Source organism: Sclerotinia sclerotiorum, genomic scaffold (genome assembly GCF_000146945.2).
Source record: "Sclerotinia sclerotiorum 1980 UF-70 scaffold_1 genomic scaffold, whole genome shotgun sequence".
Classification (NCBI taxonomy): domain Eukaryota; kingdom Fungi; phylum Ascomycota; class Leotiomycetes; order Helotiales; family Sclerotiniaceae; genus Sclerotinia; species Sclerotinia sclerotiorum.
In genome coordinates, this window is record NW_001820835.1 from 2,443,909 (window position 1) to 2,468,828 (window position 24,920).

The 24,920-nt window shown below is 42.8% G+C and overlaps 12 protein-coding genes across 12 annotated transcripts; 5 read left to right on the plus strand and 7 right to left on the minus strand.

The window, feature by feature from the left end:
- Positions 1 to 194: 194 nt before the first annotated feature.
- On the plus strand, positions 195 to 836 carry SS1G_00951 (40S ribosomal protein S24; the record flags this gene model as incomplete). The annotated part of the gene is made up of 3 exons (XM_001598812.1): positions 195 to 277; positions 427 to 674; positions 760 to 836. 3 exons carry the CDS (start codon positions 195 to 197, stop codon positions 834 to 836), a joined length of 408 nt encoding a protein of 135 aa, XP_001598862.1.
- A 1,433-nt stretch (positions 837 to 2,269) lies between these two features.
- On the minus strand, positions 2,270 to 2,634 carry SS1G_00952 (predicted protein; the record flags this gene model as incomplete). Its single annotated transcript, XM_001598813.1, has 2 exons — positions 2,270 to 2,364; positions 2,442 to 2,634. 2 exons carry the CDS (start codon positions 2,632 to 2,634, stop codon positions 2,270 to 2,272), a joined length of 288 nt encoding a protein of 95 aa, XP_001598863.1.
- Positions 2,635 to 4,171: 1,537 nt separating this feature from the next.
- Positions 4,172 to 6,216, minus strand: SS1G_00953 (predicted protein; the record flags this gene model as incomplete). Its single annotated transcript, XM_001598814.1, has 5 exons — positions 4,172 to 4,194; positions 4,283 to 5,100; positions 5,245 to 5,337; positions 5,572 to 5,627; positions 6,193 to 6,216. The coding sequence occupies 5 exons, from the start codon at positions 6,214 to 6,216 to the stop codon at positions 4,172 to 4,174; spliced, it is 1,014 nt and encodes a 337-aa protein (XP_001598864.1).
- A 484-nt stretch (positions 6,217 to 6,700) lies between these two features.
- Positions 6,701 to 7,109, minus strand: SS1G_00954 (predicted protein; the record flags this gene model as incomplete). The annotated part of the gene is made up of 2 exons (XM_001598815.1): positions 6,701 to 7,003; positions 7,059 to 7,109. 2 exons carry the CDS (start codon positions 7,107 to 7,109, stop codon positions 6,701 to 6,703), a joined length of 354 nt encoding a protein of 117 aa, XP_001598865.1.
- A 665-nt stretch (positions 7,110 to 7,774) lies between these two features.
- On the minus strand, positions 7,775 to 8,070 carry SS1G_00955 (predicted protein; the record flags this gene model as incomplete). The annotated part of the gene is made up of 2 exons (XM_001598816.1): positions 7,775 to 8,001; positions 8,055 to 8,070. The coding sequence occupies 2 exons, from the start codon at positions 8,068 to 8,070 to the stop codon at positions 7,775 to 7,777; spliced, it is 243 nt and encodes an 80-aa protein (XP_001598866.1).
- A 375-nt stretch (positions 8,071 to 8,445) lies between these two features.
- SS1G_00956 (hypothetical protein) lies at positions 8,446 to 9,957 on the plus strand (the record flags this gene model as incomplete). The annotated part of the gene is made up of 3 exons (XM_001598817.1): positions 8,446 to 8,525; positions 8,606 to 9,278; positions 9,367 to 9,957. The coding sequence occupies 3 exons, from the start codon at positions 8,446 to 8,448 to the stop codon at positions 9,955 to 9,957; spliced, it is 1,344 nt and encodes a 447-aa protein (XP_001598867.1).
- An 898-nt stretch (positions 9,958 to 10,855) lies between these two features.
- SS1G_00957 (hypothetical protein) lies at positions 10,856 to 12,381 on the minus strand (the record flags this gene model as incomplete). The annotated part of the gene is made up of 2 exons (XM_001598818.1): positions 10,856 to 11,203; positions 11,260 to 12,381. 2 exons carry the CDS (start codon positions 12,379 to 12,381, stop codon positions 10,856 to 10,858), a joined length of 1,470 nt encoding a protein of 489 aa, XP_001598868.1.
- An 806-nt stretch (positions 12,382 to 13,187) lies between these two features.
- SS1G_00958 (hypothetical protein) lies at positions 13,188 to 15,291 on the minus strand (the record flags this gene model as incomplete). Its single annotated transcript, XM_001598819.1, has 7 exons — positions 13,188 to 13,260; positions 13,360 to 13,578; positions 13,643 to 13,971; positions 14,020 to 14,481; positions 14,531 to 14,831; positions 14,883 to 14,982; positions 15,039 to 15,291. The coding sequence occupies 7 exons, from the start codon at positions 15,289 to 15,291 to the stop codon at positions 13,188 to 13,190; spliced, it is 1,737 nt and encodes a 578-aa protein (XP_001598869.1).
- Positions 15,292 to 17,644: 2,353 nt separating this feature from the next.
- SS1G_00959 (predicted protein) lies at positions 17,645 to 17,800 on the plus strand (the record flags this gene model as incomplete). The annotated part of the gene is made up of 1 exon (XM_001598820.1): positions 17,645 to 17,800. One exon carries the CDS (start codon positions 17,645 to 17,647, stop codon positions 17,798 to 17,800), a length of 156 nt encoding a protein of 51 aa, XP_001598870.1.
- Positions 17,801 to 18,182: 382 nt separating this feature from the next.
- SS1G_00960 (hypothetical protein) lies at positions 18,183 to 18,758 on the plus strand (the record flags this gene model as incomplete). Its single annotated transcript, XM_001598821.1, has 1 exon — positions 18,183 to 18,758. One exon carries the CDS (start codon positions 18,183 to 18,185, stop codon positions 18,756 to 18,758), a length of 576 nt encoding a protein of 191 aa, XP_001598871.1.
- A 471-nt stretch (positions 18,759 to 19,229) lies between these two features.
- Positions 19,230 to 19,454, plus strand: SS1G_00961 (hypothetical protein; the record flags this gene model as incomplete). Its single annotated transcript, XM_001598822.1, has 1 exon — positions 19,230 to 19,454. The coding sequence occupies one exon, from the start codon at positions 19,230 to 19,232 to the stop codon at positions 19,452 to 19,454; it is 225 nt and encodes a 74-aa protein (XP_001598872.1).
- A 1,075-nt stretch (positions 19,455 to 20,529) lies between these two features.
- On the minus strand, positions 20,530 to 22,938 carry SS1G_00962 (hypothetical protein; the record flags this gene model as incomplete). The annotated part of the gene is made up of 2 exons (XM_001598823.1): positions 20,530 to 22,019; positions 22,116 to 22,938. The coding sequence occupies 2 exons, from the start codon at positions 22,936 to 22,938 to the stop codon at positions 20,530 to 20,532; spliced, it is 2,313 nt and encodes a 770-aa protein (XP_001598873.1).
- Positions 22,939 to 24,920: the final 1,982 nt, after the last annotated feature.

The window sequence follows — 24,920 nt, forward strand, 5'->3', positions numbered from 1 at the left end:
ACCGATTCGCACATTTTTGTTGCTTACTAATCATATTAGCTAGTCTTAGCGCATTTTGACTTACCGAATGCTTGAGAGCCACTCGAACTTTTTTGCAATTCCTCTCACGATAGCGACATCCATCGACAATCTATACCACGACAACTGTCTCGAATTCATCGCAGACAGGCTGATCGATTTAGATAATCGCAAAAATGGCCGACAATAACGCCCCAGTTACGCTGCGAACGCGCAAATTCATTCGCAACCCTCTCCTCGGCCGAAGACAAATGGTCGTGTAAGTCAACATTATTTCTATCGAATCCGCCATCCATTTCGAACTATCATCACAATGGAAGAATGGCATTTTTAATGTCACTGGGGGCGTATTTAAAGGGATATGGATATTCGGGAATTAGAAGGCTGATAATGGATTTCTCAATATAGTGACATCCTCCACCCAAACCGTGCCAACATCTCCAAGGATGAGCTCAGAGGCAAGCTCGCCGAACTCTACAAGGCAAGCCAAGACCAAGTTAACGTTTTCGGTCTCCGCACCCAATTCGGTGGTGGAAAGACTACCGGATTCGCACTCGTCTACGACTCACCAGAGGCAATGAAGAAGTTCGAACCCCACTACAGATTGGTCCGTGTTGGATTTGCTACAAAGATCGAGAAGGCCAGCAGACAACAACGTATGTTACAGTCCTTCTCCGGGTTTGCGGGATTGCTTGGGTGGGCATTGGTAATAATATGATACTGACATGTGCTGGAATACAGGCAAACAACGCAAGAACAGACAAAAGACACTCAGAGGTACTGCGAAGGTCAAGGGTGCTAAGAAGAAGAAGGAGTAGAGCACTCGCTTCATCTTGGGGTGGGAAATGGTTGGTGTTGTTGGACCTGGGGATTGGCTATGTGCTTTGTACGCATCTGCATTGATCCTCCATCGTATCATGCTTTGGTGTAATTAGGGAACGAAAATAGAGGCATGATGGCATGAAACCTCTAATCGATCTCTATTAGGTCCTACACTACATATTTCAATCATGGTGTTTTGCTCGTTCATTACGAAATCTGGCTTACGTGCAGCCTGGTGATGGGTGATATTAAACTGGAAATGTCTGTTTGCAACCTGGAGGTTATCATTTCCCAGAAATCTACGTTTACTTACATGGCTCTCTTCCACTTTCTCTATCTATATGTCACCACTGCATTTTGGACACAAACCATCACTTTCAAAGATGCCTCTGACCGTTTCTGCAAGCGCTTTTTGACATGTCATATTATGCAATTTACCTTCTGTCAATGAAGTTTGCCTCGTGCGCCACCGCAAACTCCATCTCAACAATTCGAGCTGAACTACCCCATCTTCCCCCTTTTTTCTCGTTACAAACAGCATTTTCCATCCTGCACGCAAAATTGTATTAGGTAGGTATCGTTCCGTACTTCGTTTCGGTCCGTGCCTTTTTCAATCGGTGTTTGAATCTTGGTTCCTGTACGTTTTCATCTGCATTGCTGTGGAGATAACGGACGTTTATGTGTTATACAAGCACTGAAATTCTAAGACTAGCTTGTGGTTCTTCTGCGTTTCACGTACCCGCCGAAGATTAGAGAATAGCATATCTCACATGTTGGGCGGACACAATTGACTTACCTGACCAAGAAAGAATGAGATTATCGACACGAACGGGCACAAATAGAACGTTCTGGACCGATGGCGACAAAAAGTCCTATCTCATGTACTTCAGGCTCGGCTCGTGGAGATTCCTGAATCGCTCCTCAGGGAGGAGATTTCGGAAGCTCGGCCTCATCTACCACGAGGACTAGACAAGTGACAGAGATCGGATGGCAGTTGCGGTATAGAGTATTGCTTTAAGTTTAAAGCTAGTATATATCGTCTTCCTCTTGATAGTCCAAATATGTGCAAACGTTGAATATAACATCTTACATTTTCCTTTGGCAACACGTTGAGTGCAATTGATCCAGGCAGTGAATGGCAGTGACTGTGATTGAAAAATCTTGCTGCACAAGCCAAAACATTGTTGGTACCTTGTACTGTACAATGACATGAGGTTCATCCTAAGTATCTGCTGTGCTTCACTAGTACTGAGAAACCCCAGAATGAGACATCAATTGTACAATCCAATGCAGTGCTCATCCGGTCTTCAACGGCCAGCTTCTCCCTACCAAGACCCTGATAACTCCCCCAGAAAAAAGAGCAATGCAAAGGAGCCAGGCACAGCGCTTTATTCTTCACCGTACCCCAATTATTCATGGTGGGTGGGGTCTATTTTCTGTCGTGTAACTCTGTGCGACGCCAGCTTCTCCCCAAATGCGCCTTCTGTGGCACGAGGTCTTGCCCGTCGTTAATCATGCAGATGGCTGCATAGAGATTTTTTCAATGCCGTGCAAGGATGAGGGATATTAGTGATTGGGTTGGGAGCTGAAGAGAGTCGCACCCGGAAATCTTGCTTTTACCATCGAAATGAAATCTCTGGTTGCTGCCAAGGGCGTAGGATCTGCTCTTTCGCTTCCCCTTTGGCTTCGCCAGTGGGTCGGCGCATGATGGCATAAGCAGGGAAACATAATTTGGGTCGATGCGTCGAGATTGTGATAGGAAACACAGTCAGAAATTTTCAGATTTGGGTACATTTTGACCAGATTGGTTAGGTTTGCGAGATATGGTATTAGAATGATTATGATTATAATTAAATCTGACTACTCTCAGTATGTTGCTGTGACTACCCGAATAGTACCAAGTACGTAGAGTGTATCCAACATGTAGAAATGCTTCCATTGCGCATTAGCAATTAAGTAATACTTGGAAACCCAGCCATGTTGATACCAGTATCGTACGACAAACACTCTGGTCACCATCAACCACACCACGATGACATCCAAAAAAACTTCGAAATATCAAACATTTACAGTGAGCTCAAGCTAAAGCTGACGCCCGTATCCCTCTCATCTTTCACAGTAGTCTCACCAGATTCTCTTCTTCCATCCCAGTAACGGTAGAGAGTGAAAAGAATAGAAAAATGGAAACGTTGAGAAACTCCTTCTCCACCATTTTTTGCTCATCTTTGGAACCTGTATCTTGCCCACTCGCCATAAATTAAAAAACCAAAAGGAAAGAAAGAAAATCTCAATAATGACAGAATAAACACAATGTAAATACGTTTTTACCACCCAGCTAATCTCCATCATCCAATCCTCTCTCAAAGTAAATACTCAGCGAGAAATTTTCCAACACACTGCCTCAACCCTGAAAGATTGATTTTCTGTCCAACTCAAAGCATAAGCGCAAACCCATCCTCCACCCGTACCAGCGATGGCACAAAAATTTTCCATCTATTACCCTTGAACCCTCATTCCACAATCTCGGTTCATTTTTTTCCATAAACCCCCAGCCCATACAATAAGAACTTTTGAAAATGATTGATATCCACCTCTTCTTCCAAAACTGGTTTCTTTTCCCACGAAAACCTCTGATGTGGTTGTAGCTTTGATTCTCAGGAGTCTTGTCGCTTAACCCCACCAGCTGTAACTTTACCCATTCTCCAATTCCATTAGACTTGTTTTGTCGTATTAAATTCGGCCGTATTTGGCGAGCCCCGTGATTGATTCGAAAGAGAAAGAAAAAAAGCAAATGAATCAACAAAGGCGCAACCAGCCGCTCGCCTCGAGTGGCCTGGCATATATGAACATTTAGGACACAATGAACAGTCGATAAGGATCGGGATGAAGCGAAGTAGAATAACAATGAAAATGCCGTCTTCTTTCCACCTTTCCTGTATTCCAGCCCCTATCCCCCATTTTTAAGAATATTTTGTCTTTCCCCCGTTTTCCCCTGACCGTATCAAACAAAGAAATGTGATTGACAGAAAGATATCCCCACACGATTTTTTTTTTAAAAAAGAACGAAAATAAAACGAAATAGAAAAGCTGCGGTGACGTTTTTCCAAAGGTATGTTGCATGCTAGAGTATTTTTTGAACTTTAGATCCAAGAGTTGAGCAAGGAACCTAATTATCTCGATGAGAGATTCGAGACATATTCTCTCGAGGTCGGGAGTTCATCATGTTGAACTTGGGGCGGGAGTTGCAAGAGCCCATGATTTTGCATTTGAGTGGGTATGTTTGGGGTCGGGTAATGGCTTGAAGTGTGTGGAATGTATGATTGTCCACTTGTTAGTAGGCTATTGCCGCCGCTGCTAGACTTTCGATTATTAGCCGGCCATGTATTTTCTGTGGTGTTGGTCTGACTATTTTGACGACTCTTGCTGGCGTCGCTTCCACTACCTGTTCCGTAGTGATTGATGTCTGCAGCGGAGTCATTGGCTTGAGAGTAGTACAGACTACTGTTGGGAGTTGGCGCTTCATAAATTTCCGAATCTTGTTGTGCCATAGACGGTTGTTGGCCTGATTGATATGCAGACATGGCAACGGCGGTTGTAATTTCATGACTGCTGCTCGTAGGAACACCCATGTAAGAATTCGTCATGGGCATTTGGATTGAAGTCCCGTTCATTTTTCCAGAGCCATCCATGTTTGAGTTCACGAACCCATATGGATGCAGTGAGCTCTGCGCACTCGAATTGCCATCATTCGCGGATCTGTATTGTCTGTTCATACTCGGATATGGGAGTTGTAGCCTCCCGGAGTCATTGGCGGTGTTGAGCGCAGTCTGTGAAGTGACGGCTGCGTTCACAGTTCCATATGGCGGTAGACAAGCAGAATTGGTGACACAGAAATTCTTTGAGTCCGAATCAACCATTGAGCGCGCGTTATAGCTTTGGTATGTATTCTGATTATAACTTCCAGCAGCTTCTGAATCCATGTACAATGGGGCAGGAGGATTTACGCGTGAGCGCCCATTGTTTTGAGCTGGGTAACTGGAAACAGAAACCGGATCTTGTCCTGTAACCTGAAATGAGGTTGAGTTTGACAGGTTAAAGTCAGCGGGTTCTTCAGTGAAGTTGTCATAAGAAAGACCCAGAAATTTGGTTCCTTGATAACCATAGTTCGAGTAATTGGCCTGTCGATAGTTCATATTGTCTGGGCCCAGGTTGAAGTTTTGTGAAGTTTGATAGTAGTTGTAAGGGGTGTTGGAAGGGATTCTAAACATCGATCGCGAGTTATCATCGAAGCATTCCGACGGGAGGTCTTTCGCTTGCTCTAGTGGCATAGCGGTTACCTACGTACTCGAGTTAGAAATTTATCATTATGAATAAAGGGCCAATTGTAAGTACTCTCAAGAATACGCATGGTTCTGAGCTGGAGTTTTTGCAATGGTAACACGGTCTGCCATTCTCTTCGCCGCTGCATCGGATCTTGCGTTTTCGGCATCTCTGGCACTACACGAGAAAGTAATTAGCAAACACGACCAAAAACATGGAACATTCGCTGTGCTTTGAACAAAGAAGTGGGTGTATACGGCTACTTGAATTCTGCGGCGCATTTGATGATGGCCTGTTTCGCTGTTCTCTGGCCCATGATCGCCGTTTCGTCCATCGTTATAATTCCGAGTCGGATATGAGTGTTCAGAGCGCTCCTGAGCCAGTGGATAGCTTTGACCTCGCGGACCGCACCTACGAAAGGTAGGTTCCTGCTCAGAGTAGTAACCTGGAGTCACCATCTGGATTTCCTAAGTGTTAGATCGGATGTTTTTTAGACCTTCATTGGCGCACTGCCTGACTTACCTTCAAGATATCTTTGACGGATTTGAGGATTTGGAAGCGTTTGGGTCAACTTGTGTACAAAAACAAATGTGTCAAGCTTCAATAGGATCCGAGATGAATCAAGGACCTGGGGTTTATCAAATCCTGGGGCTGTCAGGCGAAAGCAAGCATATTATAATGGGTACAACAGAATTTGTGATGTTTGCTTTTAATCAAAGATTTTCCTGCATGCTAGTAATGCTACCAGGTAGTTTTATTTGAGATATGATCAAAATAATCAAAATAATTTTGGTTTAATTCATGAGCCTCAGTAAGCTCAATTACCTCCCTCCTATTTGGGTAATGAATAGTTAAAAATGGAAATTCATGTAGCTTGCCGTATCGGCCCCCATATATGCTTTTTGACACCCATCAGACTAATAGTAACTTTACTCCTTCTAGACAGAGCTACATATCATTGTGAATGACAGATAACGACCATTGCGCCTGGTAGCATTGCAAAGAATTCAACAAACAATCGAAGAAACATACGCAGAGTACTGTGGAACTATACATTCTGAACTTATAAACGATGTATGACGACCGGTACTGGTCACACGTACTACTTGCGTTAGCTCTATGATTTACACGCAGCCTTACTCCTCAATTCGTTCCAGATAAAATTGCACGGGGTGCATGACACACACTCTGACGCAGGACAACCAAGGTTTAATCAAGTCCTTGTCAAAATCTTGGAAACATTTCCGCTTCCTTTGAAAACAAACGCGCTGGTCTTTAGAGTGCACTTCAAATATTTCAAAGTTTGGCACTAGCATTCAATCGGATTTCACTCCTAATGATGAAACTGAACAAACAATTCCAAGCATGGGCTTGACAAATTCCCCATTCCTACTAGGTAGTTTGTTTGCTTCCAATAGCCGAATCGGGGCCACCAAGCAATGTTGTAGAACTTCCCTATGCAGAAGAATCTAACTACTCTCCGTACAGACGACGAAAGATGGCAGGAAGGGGAACTGTGATTCTTTACGAGAGGCAATGCTCAGGCGATGCAACGTGACTGGTGCGTAAAATGATTTAATTGGCCTCCGCGAGTAGATTCCGGTACCACGGATGGGACCACAGAATTGCAGCGCTTTGAGCTCAGACGCCCAAGAAAGACTTCGTGGCTTTTGAAAATTTCATCTACACCCGTTAAAGCAAAAGGTAAAAGTAGAGCCAAAACGCTCTTGGTCGTACTGATGATGATGAATTGTGATGTAGTGTAAGAAAATAGAGCCGTGATAGCCACTGCAAATAGTGAAGAGTACAAGCCAACGATCGGGATGCCGATGGCCTCCGGCTTCTATGCTGCATCATGAAGCGAGATCTGAACAGATCGTGATCCGTGAATATGGTACGGAAATGACGGACCAAACGTCGAGATGAATAACAGTTGTTGGAAGTGACATCTTGTTGAGAATCTCCTGAACTCTAGAAGTCAGATCTATTTTGATAAGATACCTATAGTCGAGCTGGGCTCTATATTCGTTAGGATCGGTCCATCAATGCCTCAGCATGGGTATCAGATCTCGGCTTACACTCTGTTAGATCTATAATTGCGTGACATTGAAATAATTTATAGAATGATCCGGCCGGAGGACATACTTCCCCGTGGTGGGCCAAAATATGAAGCGCCGACTGGAGAATCGCAAAAGATAGAGCTGCCTCCACATGTGCATACCATGCATGATTTAAGGGGAATTTTTAGAGTGCAATAACGGATGGCTGCTTCGTGCTCTCTGTCAAGCCCTGTCCACATGCGCCTACCCGATTTGCACTTAACAGGAGAGCCAATCAAACCGCAATAAGTCCACCGACCTGGTACTTGTGGTTCTCAAATTAAATGTGGTGATATGTTACGCTAGAATGAGCATGCATATGCAGGAAGAAAATCTTGATGAAATAGTAATAGACACTCTCCTCGAAGATGAGGGGCCATGGCGTTGCGTCGCCTCGATAGAAGCTCAAATCAATTTCCATTTGCAGATCGAATTAAGGATGAGAATCTATAGTACCGAGCATACGGCGCAGCCGTGTGGTAGAGCTGCAGGAAAAGATCGAGTTATAGATGACCTCAAAATGGAGACCTATCAAACGGTCTGAGATACAAAAATTCGGACATTTTAGGTTCTCCACCCGCTCCCCTTGCCTGCAGCCTTTCCGAATACGGGTTTGCGAGTCCAATAGGAAGGAAAACACATTGACCGACGGTATGTTTGACCAACAACTGACATCTACGATCTTCAAGATTGGATGAATATTCAACGGTGGCACGTGATAGATAGACGTGTTCCCAAGTGCCTGTGTTATATCTCGTCAGACGAGGAGCCAATTGAGGAATGTGTCACACTTACCTAGGTACTCAGACATTGATTCCACTCAGCTGAGATATGCCTTACCTAGCTGGAGCTCGAGTTGGACTGGCCAATGTGATGCTAGACATTAATGGAGAAGGCTTTCATCCTATATCAATACAAAATTGAGACCTTAGCTGTGAAGAGGAAATGAAATAGAGAAGTAAGTTGATAAAGTTAAAAGAAAACGCATCGAGCATATATATATAAAAATAAAAGGCTAAACTGCGATGCTGCCATGATTGGTCAATTGCGCTTTCGTTATCGATCACTGGTGGATGATCCTGTGTAATATAGCCGCGGTTCCGCGCTTGTGTGATGATCATTAGAACTTACCTTGCATCACACACAGCTTTACAACCTGAGATCAACATTAGGCATTTTCAATATCATGAGTGTACTTCTGGAAACATCTGCTGGTGATATTGTTATCGACCTCTTGGTCGATTACTCTCCCAAACTTTGTGAAAAGTAAGTCTTGAATCTTGATGTCCCTCCATGCCTTATGAAGTAGCTGAACGCATAGATACTAAGACATCGCGGTAATCTAGCTTCCTAAAGCTGTGCAAAATTAAATACTACAATTTCTCCCCGATCTATGGTGTCCAGAAAAATTTCTCGTGCCAAACTGGCGATCCAATAGGACCCGACTCGAAAGACAGCGACGGGGGAAGCTCGATCTGGGGATTATTAGAAGGGCCAGCAAAGAAAACATTCAAGGCCGATTTTCACCCAAAATTGAAGCATGCGGAGAGGGGGACTGTTAGTATGGCGACTGCGCCGTCGACCAGAGATCCGGACGAACGTCTCGCAGGCAGTCAATTCATAATTACCTTGGGAGATGATTTAGACTATCTAGATGGCAAGGCAGCTATATTTGGCAAGGTTGTAGAAGGATTCGATGCGCTTGAGAAGATCAACGATTCTTTTTGCGATGAAAAAGGACGGCCTTTGGTGGACATTCGAATCAAGCACACGGTTATTTTAGATGATCCTTATGATGATCCAGCAGATCTTGTCGAGCCACCAGAAAGTCCTGTGCCTTCGAAAGCGCAGCTAGCTACGGTTCGCATTGCCGAAGATGACGATTTGAACGAAGAGACAGATGTTGAGGCCGTTGAGAAACAGCGACGAGAGCGGGAAGCACGAGCACAAGCCTTGACTTTGGAGATGGTTGGAGATCTACCTTTTGCAGAAGTCAAACCGCCGGAGAATGTTCTTTTCGTGTGCAAGCTTAATCCAGTCACTACAGGCAAGACGCAAAATTTCAAATTGATTATAATTTAAACACTAATTTTCTATTCCAGATGAGGATCTCGAGCTTATCTTCAGTCGTTTTGGCAAAATTCTCTCTTGTGAGGTCATCCGAGATAAACGAACCGGAGACAGCTTACAGTATGCATTTATCGAATATGAGGATCAAAAATCTTGCGAACAGGCATACTTCAAGATGCAGGGCGTTCTCATAGACGATCACAGAATCCATGTCGACTTTTCCCAGAGTGTGTCAAAATTATCTGATACCTGGCGAACGGCAACAAATTCCAAGCGAAGACAAGGAGGCGGGGGTTTTGGTGGTGTCAGTGGATTGGAGAAGAAGAGACAATATAAGAATGCGGATTATAGTTCAGGTCCAAGAAGAGACAAATACGGTATGGTTATTGATGAGGATGAGTTAAGGAAGAGACATGAAAGGGAGGGGAAACCCGATGAAAATAAGCGAGAAAGAAGTAGAAGTCCCCGCGAGAATAGGAGAGATTATAGTTTTAGGGATGATAGGCGAGATGGTCGCAATAGGGGAGATAAGTACGAAGATAGGGACAGGAGGGACAGGGGTAGATATGATGAACGGGAAAGGTATAGGAGTGACCGTGGCCCAAGAGATGATCATAGGCGGCGATAGCTCGATAGCTATCTTTGTAAAGATTGGTAAACCTGGCGTTCCTGGAGTTACATGGAGGAAACCCCATAAGATTGAAATCTGAAATTGAAAATATTCATTCCCTGCTACCAATATATCTATCTACATTCAAAGTTACAGAATACATATAAAAATCCCTTACGATATATATACCCTCTTCTCTCCTCCTCCTCCTCCCTCCTATTAATAAAATATAACACAATTAATTAATCAAATCATCTCAAACCATCTACTCAACCAATAATACTAGTAATCCTCCCAACCAACTCCAACTCCAATTGCATATCCATCCATCCATTACTCCACCATCTCCCCTCCACCACCAAAACCATCACAGTACTCTCTCTGTATTTCAAATGGTATCCTATATTGGATTATAATATAAGTTTTGTAATTTATTCATTGATTGATTATTTTAATAATTATCTCGTCTTATTACACTCTTCCCTCTGTATACATCCTCTGCCTTAAACTATAGCTGCTCTTTCAGTCGGTATGCCCGAGGGATATCTCATATTCTTCAAGTAAGTGTCCTTTTCTTTTTCATCGCTAGATTCATGTCTCCATGGCTTTCCATGTCTCATCCATGCGTATGTGTTATTGTACATAAGGATATTTTGCCGGAATTACGTAACAAGACTGCATTGTTCGTTGTGTTTCCCAAAAATTGAATATTGTCCTTTCACCCCAATCTCATACTTTTGAAGTTCATCGCCATGGAGTCGGTAACCAAAACTCATCTGTGCAGCAGCTTGTTGGTGATCGTACGATTCGTAGCTTCCTCCGAACTGAAGGTTGAAGGAATTGATTCTCCTCCTTCACCACTTCCCAGAAAATAAAATTGCACTCCAGGTTTTCTGAAGATCAGCCATTGCGTGCGTTAAACCTCGCTCTTCTGCTGTCCCTTACTTAATACCCCTTTCTCATCGATACCCGGAGCATTTTCATTCGTAACACCACTATAGGCAGGTCTTGAACTACCATTCGCTTGGGTAATATCCTCCGCTAGCGCATCCTCATAAGAAGGCGGAGCATCATCTAATGCCGGAGCTCCTGGCGCTCCAATTTGTGGGGGAAATGCCGGGTCGAAAGGTGGCGGTGCCGTGTTGACCGGAGGTCTAACTGGAATACCGGGTTGAGCAGTCATGGCGTCCAAAAGTGCTGCTGGTGGTTCTATGCCGGAGAAGATCTCGATTTTGAACCTGAGAGGGACAGATACTGTTTGGGCCTGCGTTTATTAGTTTGAATTCTCGCGCTACCAGAATAATTGATTGTAAAGCATACCTGAATCTCTCCTGGGTAACCATAACCCAATCCAACCCTCGCCTCAAGTTCATATCGACGAGCCAGATTGCAAGTCACAAATGTAGGGGCAACAGTATTTGGTAAAGGAACTGCATCCCATAGGTTACTATCTATAGCTGTTTCGGTACCGATCGGATCGTTCGGTGATCCAATGGGGATGGATAGTCCAGTTAAACTCATCACAACCCAAGTACTTGTTTCAACCCTAATAACATCTGAGGCCTTTACTTCAGTGGAGCCGAGAAGGTTTACTTGCAATGACGTGAGGAGCAGGTGCTCAGGACTTGGGTTGGTTTTCCTTATAAGGATCCTCATTGGTAAAGGCTTATTGCAAGTTAAAATAGGAGGGCTAGGTAGTCTAACATCTACTTCTCCTTGTGGGGACGTATCTGATAGCTGCTTGGATTTCTTTGTGAACAGGCCTTTTTTGGCAAAGAGTGGCCCTCCATTTGGGAACATATATGGTCTCTTTGCAAACGCTTCATTTGTGGTTTTCGGAGGCCTTGGAGGTTCAATCGGCAGAAATTTAAAACCAACTGTTGATCTTCTATTCTCCTTGAACATTGATGGCCTTTGTACAGTAACTTTGATATAATATCTTATCTCAGCTTCTCCCGGAAATCCGGTGAGTGAGGGAGGTAATGTCCTCTTAACGTGAGTATACTGCATCTGCTGCATACCCTGGATACCGAGGCCTCCAAATCCGCTACCAGGTCCCATTTGTTGCGACACTGGATCATGACAGCCGTTATTGATGGGCAACTTGATACGGAAAGGGTATTCATGTTGGCCTGCTCTTAACGTATATGAACTTATGATTGCTTTGTTGGGAAACACTTCTGCGACCCTGTATAAAATCTTGTGATTTTCCTGGCATATCTCCTGTCTATCTCTCCTGGCATAAAGGCCAGGATTATTTGGATTTTGCCCATATAGCATATCTGGTGGTCTCAGAAGGCGGGTCTTGCTCTCTCCTTCTAGCTTCACCACGATCCTGCTAACAGCCTCATCGCTCGCAAGATTTAGGATGACTCTGCCGCTGATAAAATCGAGATTCGTGTAAAAGGTATGAGGGTTGTCGAGCTGTATTCGAACGGACATCTTGGTGATCAGGCTATATGGTGCGAAATAATATTCTAAACATTAGTATTAAAGTTGAGAGAAATGAATAACCTTTGAAAGCTTTCGCAAGGCTTCATACTATATTGCTCATTCGCACTGTTGAATTATTTGTGGCGGCGCAAGTTTCAAGTGCTCAGCCTCGTTTCCGCAAACCTGAGCATGAGTAAAGCTTAACCTTACGCGTCCGAATTCTTTTGATGTTTGCGAAAGAATTATACAGACGGAGTAATCTTGCATTTGAATACGATGTGATCCGAGAATTCCGAATTCCGAATACAACCTACGCTCGTAATCGCAATTGACTTCTCATTATGGCAGAAGATTTGCAGAAGATTGTTCCTTTAGGTAGGTACCTACCTACCCTAGGTGGTTCACAGCCCTGTGCGCAGCGCACATGAAGCTGTTTTCGAAATGACGCTCAGCTTGCCGGGGTTTCTTTGCAGCCTGTCTGCGAGCCCACATCTCGCATCCCTGTTGTTTACTTTAATCAGACTTCATCCCAAGGTTAACATCGCAGTGATCAAATCAATATGAACGAGATAGATTTATCAGTCGCCGGACCAGCATATCAGATCTCTTCTTTGGCATTATCAACTTGCTTCAAATAAGTCTAATCCAAAATCACACCAACAACGAACACAGGATCCTTTATAGATCTTCCTTTTCCAAACATTGTCAATGTCTCTACAGCTCCTTGAGAGTATAGTCACGGAAACATCAAAGCTGGTAATTGAAGATCAATAGGATGAGGAATGAGGATGTGGATTTGATGAGAGTACATCCAGTCAGGAACGGGCTCTACATCGCCGTGTGGTACATTCAGCCTTTCTTACACATTGGCCCTTTGGTACATCGAATCTACTTTGCGCATTAATCTATTTGATACATTGAACCTGGTCCCTACAATGAACCCCTTGGTATCCTGAATTCGCCCTATTTTCTACACAGCTCTCTTACGAAGCATGTCTGTGTTTTGTCTCTATTCTGAGACAATACATTGCCAAACACCCCGCAAGGATCAGACCTCCACTGAGGTAAATAGGTAAACTTGGATTAGATGGACCAATATTCGCTGCTATCAGAGGAGCACATATTCCACCGAGTCTACCCAGGGAATGGGCAATACCACAGCCAGTTCCTCTACTGGGCCCGGGAAATGTTTCTGGGGTATATGCACTACATGATGTTAGATAACAAACCAAGTCGCACATCGGCAAGATTAAAATTCCGATGAACTTACTAAAGAATTCCAAACATGATATTTTGAAAGAAGGACGCGGCACATCCAAAGCCGACTTGAAACATGCTGTCATTGCGGAGGGTGAAAAGGAAGATGAACACTCCGGCAACCATTGTTGCAAAGGCCATTGGTCGCCGACGACCTGCTTTATGGACAAGATAGCAAGCCAGAATGGAGCCTGGGACGGCGGCGGCACTGATTATTACGTAGTTCCGATAAGTATTGGAGTCTTCTTCTGTTTTATGACCGTTCGATAAATATTGTGGTAAGAAGGCGTTGAATAATGGATACCCCATTCCAATGGCAGTCCAAATGAACCATAATAAACCCTAAAACGTTTAGTAACGAAGACTAGGAATACTCGGTGCACAACTTACAGTATTTATACCCAATTGGAGAGTTCCAAACAGTGGAGAAATCTTTTTTCTCGTTTCCGGTACAAAAGATGCAATCGCTTGACGAACCTTCACTATTGTACTTGACTTTACTTCTTCAGTGATCTCTCTTGTTCCCCCTATTTCGTTCAAAATTTCTTCGGCGAGCCAAGTCTGGGTGCCGTTCTTATGTGCTAGTGCACGAACAGATCTTACAGCTTCTGCTTGCTTATTTATGCCAAGTAGGTATTTGGGTGACTCGACGTTATCAAATAACAGACGAGCAAGAGCCATTGCCAAAGTTATACCTCCCAGAGAGTATATGAAGAACCTCCAACCGCGGCTTGGGTCGAAATTTGTTCCAAGGAACAGCCATGCAAGGAGCGAAGTGAGCACCTGTCCTACTGGCCACCATATTGACAAGAGTGTTAAGTAACTACGTTTTTCGTGTGGTAGAAATTCAAGCTATTGATGCATTAGCAGGCTGAGCTTCACGGCAAATGTTTTAACATACAAACATGGTTCCATCTACGGGAAGACTGCCCCCAACTCCGAATCCAACTGCTGCCAGAATAATTGAAGCTGCGGTAAAATTCGGCGCATTTGCCAAACCTAAGGCAAATATTCCAGTGATAGCCAGGGTCGAATTGAATCCTAGTCTTCTTCCTACGATGTCCGATCCGATACCCCACCCAGCGGCACCAAGTGATAATCCAACGTAAAACCAGAGAGTGGCGTACCGAACCAATTGTTCCGATATCTCAAAATTAGCAGATAAAGAGGGAAGGATCAAAGCTACTCCTTGGAGCCACAGGCTAATTCTAGTCAGATCTTATCATTGGCAGAGATTAGGAGAAGTAATTTACTTATCAGCAGCCCATCCGATACCACACAATATGAACAAGTGCCATTGATGCTTACCCATACCTATATCACTAATGGCAAGTTCCATGATTCTAAATTTTACTATCGAGATGTCAGCATGAATGTCCTATTCAAGAGATCACTAGATTACCACGCACATTCTCGACCTGAAGTCCATGATCCCATTTCCTCAACCTCATCTCTCAAACTCTCGATCGTTGGCGTACTTTTTTGAGTGCTTGCACCAGGTGATGGTGAACTCCCATCACTCTCTTGGCTATTTGGACCATCTTCAATTGATTGATTATCATTTTTGGGAACATCATGAAGTCGTTTTACATGATCCAAAGGTTTAATAGCATCAGCATATTCGGGCTTTGCTTCCCCAATTCGAATTCCTAGAAGCTTCATTTTCGATTTTATCTGAAGTCGCTGTGTAAAGGCTGCTAGGGGAGTGGCGCTTTTTGGTTGATTGAGTCTGTAATGTTGCGAGTCGCTTGTGGTTGATTAAGTGTGTGATTTTGCGAGTCGCTTTTGGTTGATTAAGTGCGATATTGTGAGTCGATATTTGACACTTTCACGTTGAAAAGGCTATAATTTATTTGAATACAAAAAGATAAGTTTCGATTGATTGATTGATTGTTTGATTGTTTGATTGTTTGTTTGTTTGTTTGTTTGATGCTACTATCCAAAGTCGAAATCGTTGTTGGAGAATATTCTTGGCGGATAATTTATTTCGTTCCCATAATGTAGGTAAGTGCGTGTGTATTTTGTTCTTGTGATTTTCGTATGCATGAAGGCTTGAGAACAAGTGTTGGGGCTTCTATGTAAAAGTGATGTATTTTTTGGGGGAAAAGAAAAAGATTTGTGGGAGTTGCTCTGATTATAAAGGTAAAATCTGTTCAAAAGCAAAAAGACCGTTGAATCGTAACTAACGGCGCGAATGAGTACTATCCTACTTTGATCTTCTAGGAACTTTTTAGCAGGTTGTCAAATCTTGCTTGGATTCACCGGACTCCTTTCTAGCGTCCCCGATCAAGGAAGGTTTATGTTGATCTTCAGTCATGAGAGAATTATGTGCTCTTTACATGTATGTATCGAGTCAAGTATCTTCCGCTGCTCTGTAATTATAATTTTCTGTAGAAACTGAGATATCTTCACAATCTCAATGGCAAGCTATATGGCATATGGTATACATGCTCATAGGCGAATGAATACACTTTCCACACCTGAGCCTGCCAAAGGTATATGTAGTAACCTCATGCAAGCGAAAACGAGCGAATTAAAGCACCTCCCCCACACGCACATCACCCGAAAACTAACTTTCCACGATTGGATTAAGTAGCTATTTTACATTTCTATCTAGTCAGTCAATCAGTCGATCTTCTCTGCCCTTCTCCACTCTGCTCTCGAAAAGTCCAGTCCGGTCTAAACTATCTTTTTTGCCAGACTATGCTTTACTGTGTAATTTCCAAGTATCAGATAGGAAAGCTTATCCTATCCCTAGAGTAACTTTTTGATCCTTCGCTCGCTCGCACGTAGGTGCTCTTTTTTATATATGATGTCAGTACCTACTACATACCTACCTACCTATCTACATAGGTAATCAATTACCTTTTTTTTTTTACTTCCAAGTCATTTCGAAGTCGATCTTGGGAATATCCAGATACCAGATACCAGGCAGCACCACCCACTCACTCACTCACTCTTCTCGTCGATCGACGCGAAAAATTATGAGGGGCTGACTGACTAATGGGGATACATACTCATATAATGTATATTTAGTTGATGTACGTAGGTAGGTTTATTGAATCGTGCTAAGTGTAGTTTGGATTGGTGTACTAGAGTTTATTTTACTCTTTTACTCTTTACTTTACAACTCTTTACGTGGCCAGATTTTGGTTTCGGTGCGGAAATAGATATTGATTGTATATGAGGAGTTCTTTTCCCACCTTTTGCCACTTTTTTTTTTCTTTTACTTTTCTATATCGCTGATTGGCATTTCGAGAGGGAGGTGAGGATGGGTGGTTTTGGAAAAAAAAAAAAAAAAAAAAAAAAAAAAACTTATGATGTATAGTTTTATTTATATCAAATAATCGAATAATTACTTTTATAAGTCGGTCTAACTTTTATTATTAAGAGGGCGGAAAGGGCGGGATTTTATATACTTAATAAATTTTTTTAATAATTTAATCATTTAATATTCAAATTAATTTTTTTCTTAAAATTGATGTAATAACTTTGTCACGATTCACCATTAGGATTGATGGTGTTACGATGGTAGCAAACTGATTAATTAGGAGAGCTTAGGCCGTGTGCAAACACGATCAGATTTCATCGAATTAGTATGTGATCTTGGTCACCTGAAGATCGTATGCGCACGCACCATCAGAAATCGCGTGATAAGGAGTCTTGAGGAGCCAGAAAGCTCCTAGGGGCCCCCTTTATTGTTCAGTATATAGTCAGAGTAGTTTCATAGTTTAGGAGCTTCGTGCTCAACTTAGTTATCAATTAGTTTACCTACATTCTACTTGATCTAGTAACGACTTCACTTCCAAGTGAAGACTAGTGATAAAGCCTTAACCCACAACTACCAACCAGACGAAACCTCAGGCAGCCGCTGCCTCCAGTACAGTATCGTTACACTTTGTATATATATTCATTTAACGTGGTTTATCAGCGAGCGGGCCATATCAGCGAGCGGGCCACTTTTACCTCAATTTATATCTTTCAACTTCAATACGCGATTTATCAACAATATATTATGGAATCGAATAATCAAGAAGGTCGAATACTTTTAGCTATCGAAGCTATCAATAAAGACCAAAAATTAAGCATTCGGAAGGCTGCTAAGCTATATAATATCCCGCGTACAAAGATTCAGCGCAGAATGGACGGTACTACCTGTTACGCCGGGTAACAAGAAGACGCTCACGTGCTACCAATATCATGTGACTGACTCAGTGAGGATCAGCAAGCTCAGTACTGAGCCATACTGATCCTACTGATCAGCTAGAACACGAAGGTCTATATAATCAAGATGAATTTCCTTTGTATAGAGCTTTGTGCTCAAGATCAATCATTTAGTATACTCTACTATTAGTTACGAATTGCATATCATTATTGTCATTACTTTAAGTCCCTGCTTGACGCCTAGTTATAAACTACCTCGAGAGCCTAGAGCACTTCCACGTGATCTAGACGGCAAACCTCGTAACACTACCCCTCGTATCGAATCTCGAGCAAATGGTCATAATTTGACCAAATTAGAAGAGAAAGTGCTTATCTAGTATATAATCGATATGGATGAGAGGGGGTTTGCACCTAAATTAAGTGATGTAGAAGACATAGCGAATTATATCCTCGAATCGCGGGGTGCGAAGAAGGTTGGAAAGCTCTGGGCTCATTGCTTTGTTAAACGATGCCCAGAATTAAAGATGCATTTTAATCGCGTTTATGATTTTCAAAGAGCTCTCTATGAAGATCCCAAGCTTATTGAAGAGTGGTTTCGATTGATATCAAATATGCAGGCGAAATATAGTATTGTCGATTCCGATTTCTATAATTTCGACGAAACCAGCTTCATGATGGGTATAATATGCCCTGGAATGGTTGTAACTAGTGCTGAACGAAATGGCAGAAGCAAGACAATACAACCAGGCAATCGAGAGTGGGCTACGGCAATTATATGTAGCAATGAAGAGGGTGAAACTATACCTCCATTTCTGGTAGTTCAAGGACAAGTTCATCTTTCCAATTGGTATACCGAAACCGATTTTCCTGTGGATTGGGTTATTAAACCTACTTCCAATGGATGGACGAATAATGAGATAGGGTTAAAATGGTTAAAGCATTTCGATAAACATATTATTCGTTAAAGGAAGGGCAAATATCGAATTTTAGTATTGGACGGGTACGAAAGCTATGAATCAATACCTTTTTAATCATATTGCAAATCAAATGATATTATATGCCTCAAATTATCACCACATTCAAGTCATTTAATTCAACCACTCGATGTTGAATGTTTTGGCGTATTCAAACGTTTATATGGTTATCAAATTGAAGGATTTATCAAAGCTTATATCAATCATATTACCAAGATTGAATTCTTTATAGCCTTCAAAGCTGCATATTTACAATCATTTACTATTCAGAATATGAAAGCTGGTTTTCGAGAAGCAGGTCTAATACCATTCGATCCTCAATCTATACTCTCAAAACTAGATATTAGGATTCGTACTTCTACTTCTCCATTTACCTCCTTGGAACTTACCAACTCTTAGATCTCTCAAATCCCTCATAATCCAACTGAGGCTCTCTTACAATCAACTCTAATAAAAGCTCGAATGGCTCATCATCAATCAAGCTCTCCTATACCTATATTTGAGACTATACAAGCTTTAGTTAAAGGTATAGAGAGATTAGTATATGAAGTTACATTTTTGAGTGCTGAGAATCGTATGCTTCGAAGAGCAAATGAGGTATTAAGTAAATGTCGACACACTAAAAAAATTCAACTACATAATGAAGGAGTACTTATTGAACAAGAAGCTGAAGATATATTATCATAACAAGAGGTTGATAATCAGATTCAACGCGACGAGCGTCAAAATGAGGGAAATTTTAATAGGGAATCATCTACTAGTCGATGCTGTAGTAAGTGTGGAAAGACTGGTCATAATTCAAGAACTTGTCAGAATAGTATAATAGATCCTAGATTATTAGATTCTTGATAGTTTCAATCAATTGATTTAATTGTTGTTAAATAATATGGGTTTGAAATGATAAATTGAGGTAAAAGTGGCCCGCTCGCTGATAAACCACGTTATATCATATTCACACTTATACTCACACTCACATGTACATTTACATTCACATTTACAATCCAAGTCCCAGCAGGCCCAGCCAGGCCTCAACATCGAGTACAAGCTAAAATTGAAATTTTCATTTCATTTTCATTTCAAATGTAATTCTCTACGTACATTTCAATGCTTTCAACTTCATCTTCATTTCTCCACTCTCTCCCTCCAACCTCAGATTTCAATAGCTACTTTCTCTATTTTAATCTTTTCAGAAAGTCAATCATCCTACCATACCATTCACTGTCCACAACACTTCCATGATACCTCCACTCAAGTACTGCTTCCACTCCCAATCATCCAGATCTCTCCTCCCTCTCACGTCTGTAACTCTCGATAATGCAAAGAAGGGTATTTGTGTTCTTATGAAAAGAGGGAAAAGAGGAAAGTCGTTGCTTGATTTCCTCTCTTCATACCTGCTCACCAACCCTAGCCTATTCATTACCTTCCATCCATCCCCAAACCAACCAAATATCCCAACCTTCCGCCCAACCAAAATATCCCTACCCACTAGGTATCCCCACCATATGCACACCACACTAGAATTAGAACAGGGTATATTATTTAAATGTCTGAAATTGTATGCTTCTATCGATATCCCGTTAGATAGACATCGGTACCGGGTCCGTATCGAAGAATTTCCAGAAGAGTTAAGTAAAGAAAAACAACAGCGAGGTAGTTGAAAGAAAAAGTTTTTCATATGCGTCTTTGTGCTCGTCATCAGGCTCAATCATGGATTGCGTCCGTACATCTTAATCATTGTTCATTCAGCCTCTAAACTTCCACCTCACGAAGTTTCTGGTTCGAGATCATCGATATCTGGCGAATAAGTATTACTTATACCCGCACCTTCTGGTACATGACTCGTCCCTGTATTCGCACTCTCTCGTTTTGAAACCCCAGAGACACCACTATCACCCTCGTCGCGATCGAATATGATTCCATGAATATTGAGGCCATGCTTATCGCTTGCCGGAGTTCTTAAGGTTTCTTCTTCGACTTTCTCATCAAGATTCATGAGCGCTGGAGGACGATGTCGCATTTGTCTTGCTTTGGCAAGAGAAATTGTCTTCTGTTGGTAAGTTGTAGTTATAGGTTTGGAATCATCTCGGTCGATGGTAGCTTTCATTAGTGCGGCCATCCACAATCTGCCTTGTTTGATATTTGGTACTGCGAAGTAATGCACAGTGGGTTTGGTGAAATTGACGGCTCTAGAAAGACCAGCTCGTGGTGGTACGAGTTTAAAAATAAACATAGAATCACCACCACTTTTGCTTAGTGAGGATTCTGGTTCGGCATTTGCCTCCGCTGATGCAATGGTTTCTTGCGCATTAATTGGGCTTGTAGGGCTGGTCGTTGCACCCGTCAGAGTGGCATGAAGGCCAGTAAGGCGATCAGTGTCGGCTGGCAAGACTCGGTGGAATGAAATATCGATCAGTCCTTTTTCCTCCTCATCGGTCTCGGAATAATAATAAGATAGCCGGCGGCCCTTCAACACAAAAAGTCGAGGTTTCCATGTTGTCATAAGATTCGAACTCTTCTTTTTCATCCATCCACTGTAATCTGCCCCGACCATTTGTTCCTGGGGCGTTTTCTTTTCCAAACCCCGAGTATAAGCACTAGTCTCCTTCTTGGACTTCTTTCTAGATGTCTTCGGAGTAATCATTGCCATTTTATCATCTCGAGGTTCCAATTCAAAGCTCGGACCACCTGAACGTGTGCTTGAACCGGTTCTCGAGGGGGATTGCAGTGGAGATTCTTTTGTTGAGGAAGATAAAGTTTCTGTTGGTGAGGTAATCCGGGATTTCTCACGACCGGTAACAGCGTCAGAGATCGCGCGCATGCTGAAATGACTCGAAGATCCTGTTGGCTTAACAGGTTGCAGCCAATCGCTAGGATGATTTTGTCGGAGACTTGGCGATTTCGGCGATAGTATGCTATCCATGGATTTTTCTGGTTGGAGTTTGGTGACAAGTGGGAAATCGTCCTTCGGGGGTGGTACTGGTCGAGGAGGTGTATTAATGGAACTTTCTGAAGGAGTTCTCCGACGACCATTCACAGATAAGCCGTAATATTTTTGTGCTGCCGTCGGTGGTGGTGTTTCTCTCGTTGCATCAATACTACCAAATCTGGAATGTCTTGAATTTGTTGTTGCGGTCCTTAATCGCTGCTCATCAGTGTAACTGGAATTTCTAGAGTGATCAGCTGTGCTACCTCTCTTACGTAGCACGTTTCTCTGTCGGCCCTCCAATTCACCACCCGAAAAATACCCTCGGTCTAAATCTAAATTAGTAGGGGGCGCTGTAATTTCAGATGGTTGGTCTGCAGATTCCTTGGTGGTAATTTCTGTGAGACCAGCGGAGGTTAACGGACGACTCGAAGATAAACGCCGTTGAGATATGGCGGACGTTGCATCACCAAGGGACCAATCTTTGTTAAATGAGGCTTGCTTCCTGTGCGAAGATGCACCGCGGCCTTCCCCGCCCGCAACGGCGCTCATGAGTGAATTAGTGGTACTAAATTCACCAATCGAGCTTTGCCTAGAATGATGTAAATCTCTAATTGATGCTGCAGAAGGTCTCTTTTCGCCTGGGGCTCTTGGGCTGCCTTGTGGAGTTCTGAGAGATACTGGAGATGAATCTATAGCAGGGTCATTTCGGGGAGCGCGCTGAGATTGTCGAATATTGTTTGACGATGATCCAGGCCTGTTGCTCAAACTGAAGTTTCTTGGTAGCATTGCTGATGGAGTACCATTGCGACTGCGACGACCACCATCCTCGGAGCCAATTTCACTACCAGCATATGTACCAGTGTTCCTTCTGGTTGGAGTTTCACCATTTACTTCGTCTTGGAGGGCTTTTATCTTTTGCCAAGTTTTCAACCTTCGTCCAACAGAACCCAATTCAAATTCTTTCAAGAAAACCGATGTTTGATCCATGCCCAGTAAAACATCTCCGGTGATTTCCTGATCTCGGAACACTTCACAGTGCTTCTTCTCAACTCCCACAGTAAACAAGTATTCCGCCACTTGCTCGGGTGTCCATGTATTGACCTCTTCGAGTGTGTGTATTTCTTCCTCTTCTTCATCGGTTTCCTCGCCATTGATATATGATAATCTTGCATCAGGATGATGGCTACTATATTCGCTGCCAGAGTCGTTGATTGATTTTGGCACAGAACCAACAATATGGGTCATATCTGTTATATGCTCATCAATCACACTCAGAGTTTCATTCATCACTGGGCTATCCTGCCCATGGGCATGGGACTTTGCTGCTGAACTCGCGCTCGCTGCACTCAGTGGCGGTAGTGTTTTTGCGGCAGTACCTGCTGGAGATTCAATTGAAGTCGGAGATGAGCAAGATGGACCGGATGAGAGTATATCTGAAATGGCCCCCAGAGCTTCGGGCAGAATTGTAGTTTCACTCGAGGGGCTTTGCGCGATCGGTTGAGGAGATTGTTGGAAAGATTGTTGAGCCAGCGGAATTTGCAGAGCTCCTAGTTGAGACATCGAAGCTGTCGAGAGATTTGGATAGGAAGGGGATCCACGAGGGGCTAATCGAGTATAGACTTTTACGATTCATCAATCTCAATTCCCAGTACGACACCATTTTCGCATGGGAAGCTCACCTTCGGGAAATAAACCACTCGATCCGTTTACTAGACTCCTTCCGAGGTACCATCCGTCTCCAAATTCATCATCCCGCTCTATTAATTCAACTCGATCTCCTTTTGACAAGCTGAGCTCATCAGAACTCCGGGCAGAGAAATCATCTAGCTTAATCATCAGTGGCAAAACTCCCCAACGTGACGATCTATTGGAGTTGATTTATATCGATGTCCATCATAATCCCGTTCCCAAGAGTAACCAGGGCGAATTTGACTTACGGATTACAATCAAAGTTGATCCAGGCTCCGGGCGTGGTGCATCCGGTCGATGCGATTGCATTGTTGTTGGTCGTTCCATCTTGATCAATTCTGTCCAGCTCTTCAAATATCTTGTCGTCCTCCCTAGGGTCCTTCACTAGGTATTTACAGACTAACCATCTGAATTGTTGTTGTGCTTTGAATCTTTAGTTGAGTGTGTGCTTATCGAGATCAGTGTATAGTCGTAGAATGGTATGTTCTAGGGATCGAAAGGGTCCGTTGCCTCAAAATTTAGTCGCAAAGGGATTTTCAAAGGGATTTTGGGGTTGCATTAATGACAACAAAAGTGAATTTGTTGTCGCAACATGGGTAGCAGGTGTAGTACAACTGCCAAGTCAAATACACAGAGGACAGGAGGATAAAAACTCCTGATAAAGTGGATTGAGAATGTTTTGGATCAGGGGGACATGATGGAGTCGTGGAACATTAAATAGGAATTGGAAGTGGGTGGATGAAGGAGTGAAAGATGGTACTGTATCGGGTGAAGTAAGGTGAGTGAAGTAAAGTGTGGTGGTGTAATAAGAATAAGGATAGTGAAAATAAATGAATGGTGGTGGGAGGGTTGAGAGAGATCAGAAAGAGAGATGTCGGCGTATCGCGATTCGCAATGCAAGTGAAGAAGGGTACCATGTACCTAGCAGTATATAATGTGGGAATTTCTATAGTTAGTCTAGGAAGTGGAGTTAGATTGAAGTGAGTATGTGAGTTTGCGAGTCTGTGAGTCTAATAAAAAGTCTGTGAGTCTAAAAGCCGAAAGTCTATAAAATTCCCAAAGGTTAGGCGTGGGGAGGGATGTTTTGTTTGGATTGGTTTGGATTTTAGCTGTTTTCGGCATTGGAGAGTGAGAGAGAGAGAGAGTGAGTGAGTGAGTGCTTTGGGCAAGTGGGTGAAAAGTTATTACTACGTACCTAGGTACTAGGTTGCAGGTAGTTATTAGTTATCAGTCGGTGTTTGAAGAGTTGCAGGAATGCTCCGTAGAATGAATTTTTGATATGCATCTATCTGATAATGACCGCATCCCATTGGCCGAGATCTGATGTTGTTTCTCCATCACTTCCATGCTTCTAAATCTGTTTTGTTTTCGAAAGTTCGTACTAGATAGTTATAGGAACAGTACAGTGTACCGGTATATCATTCTCCCTGGATTTTTGAAGGAAGTGTTCAAGGTAAGCTGCACGACCGATAATCATTGACCAAAGCTTGCCGCTGTGAACAACCAACCAAATCCATGATTTCTTCTATCAACTTTGA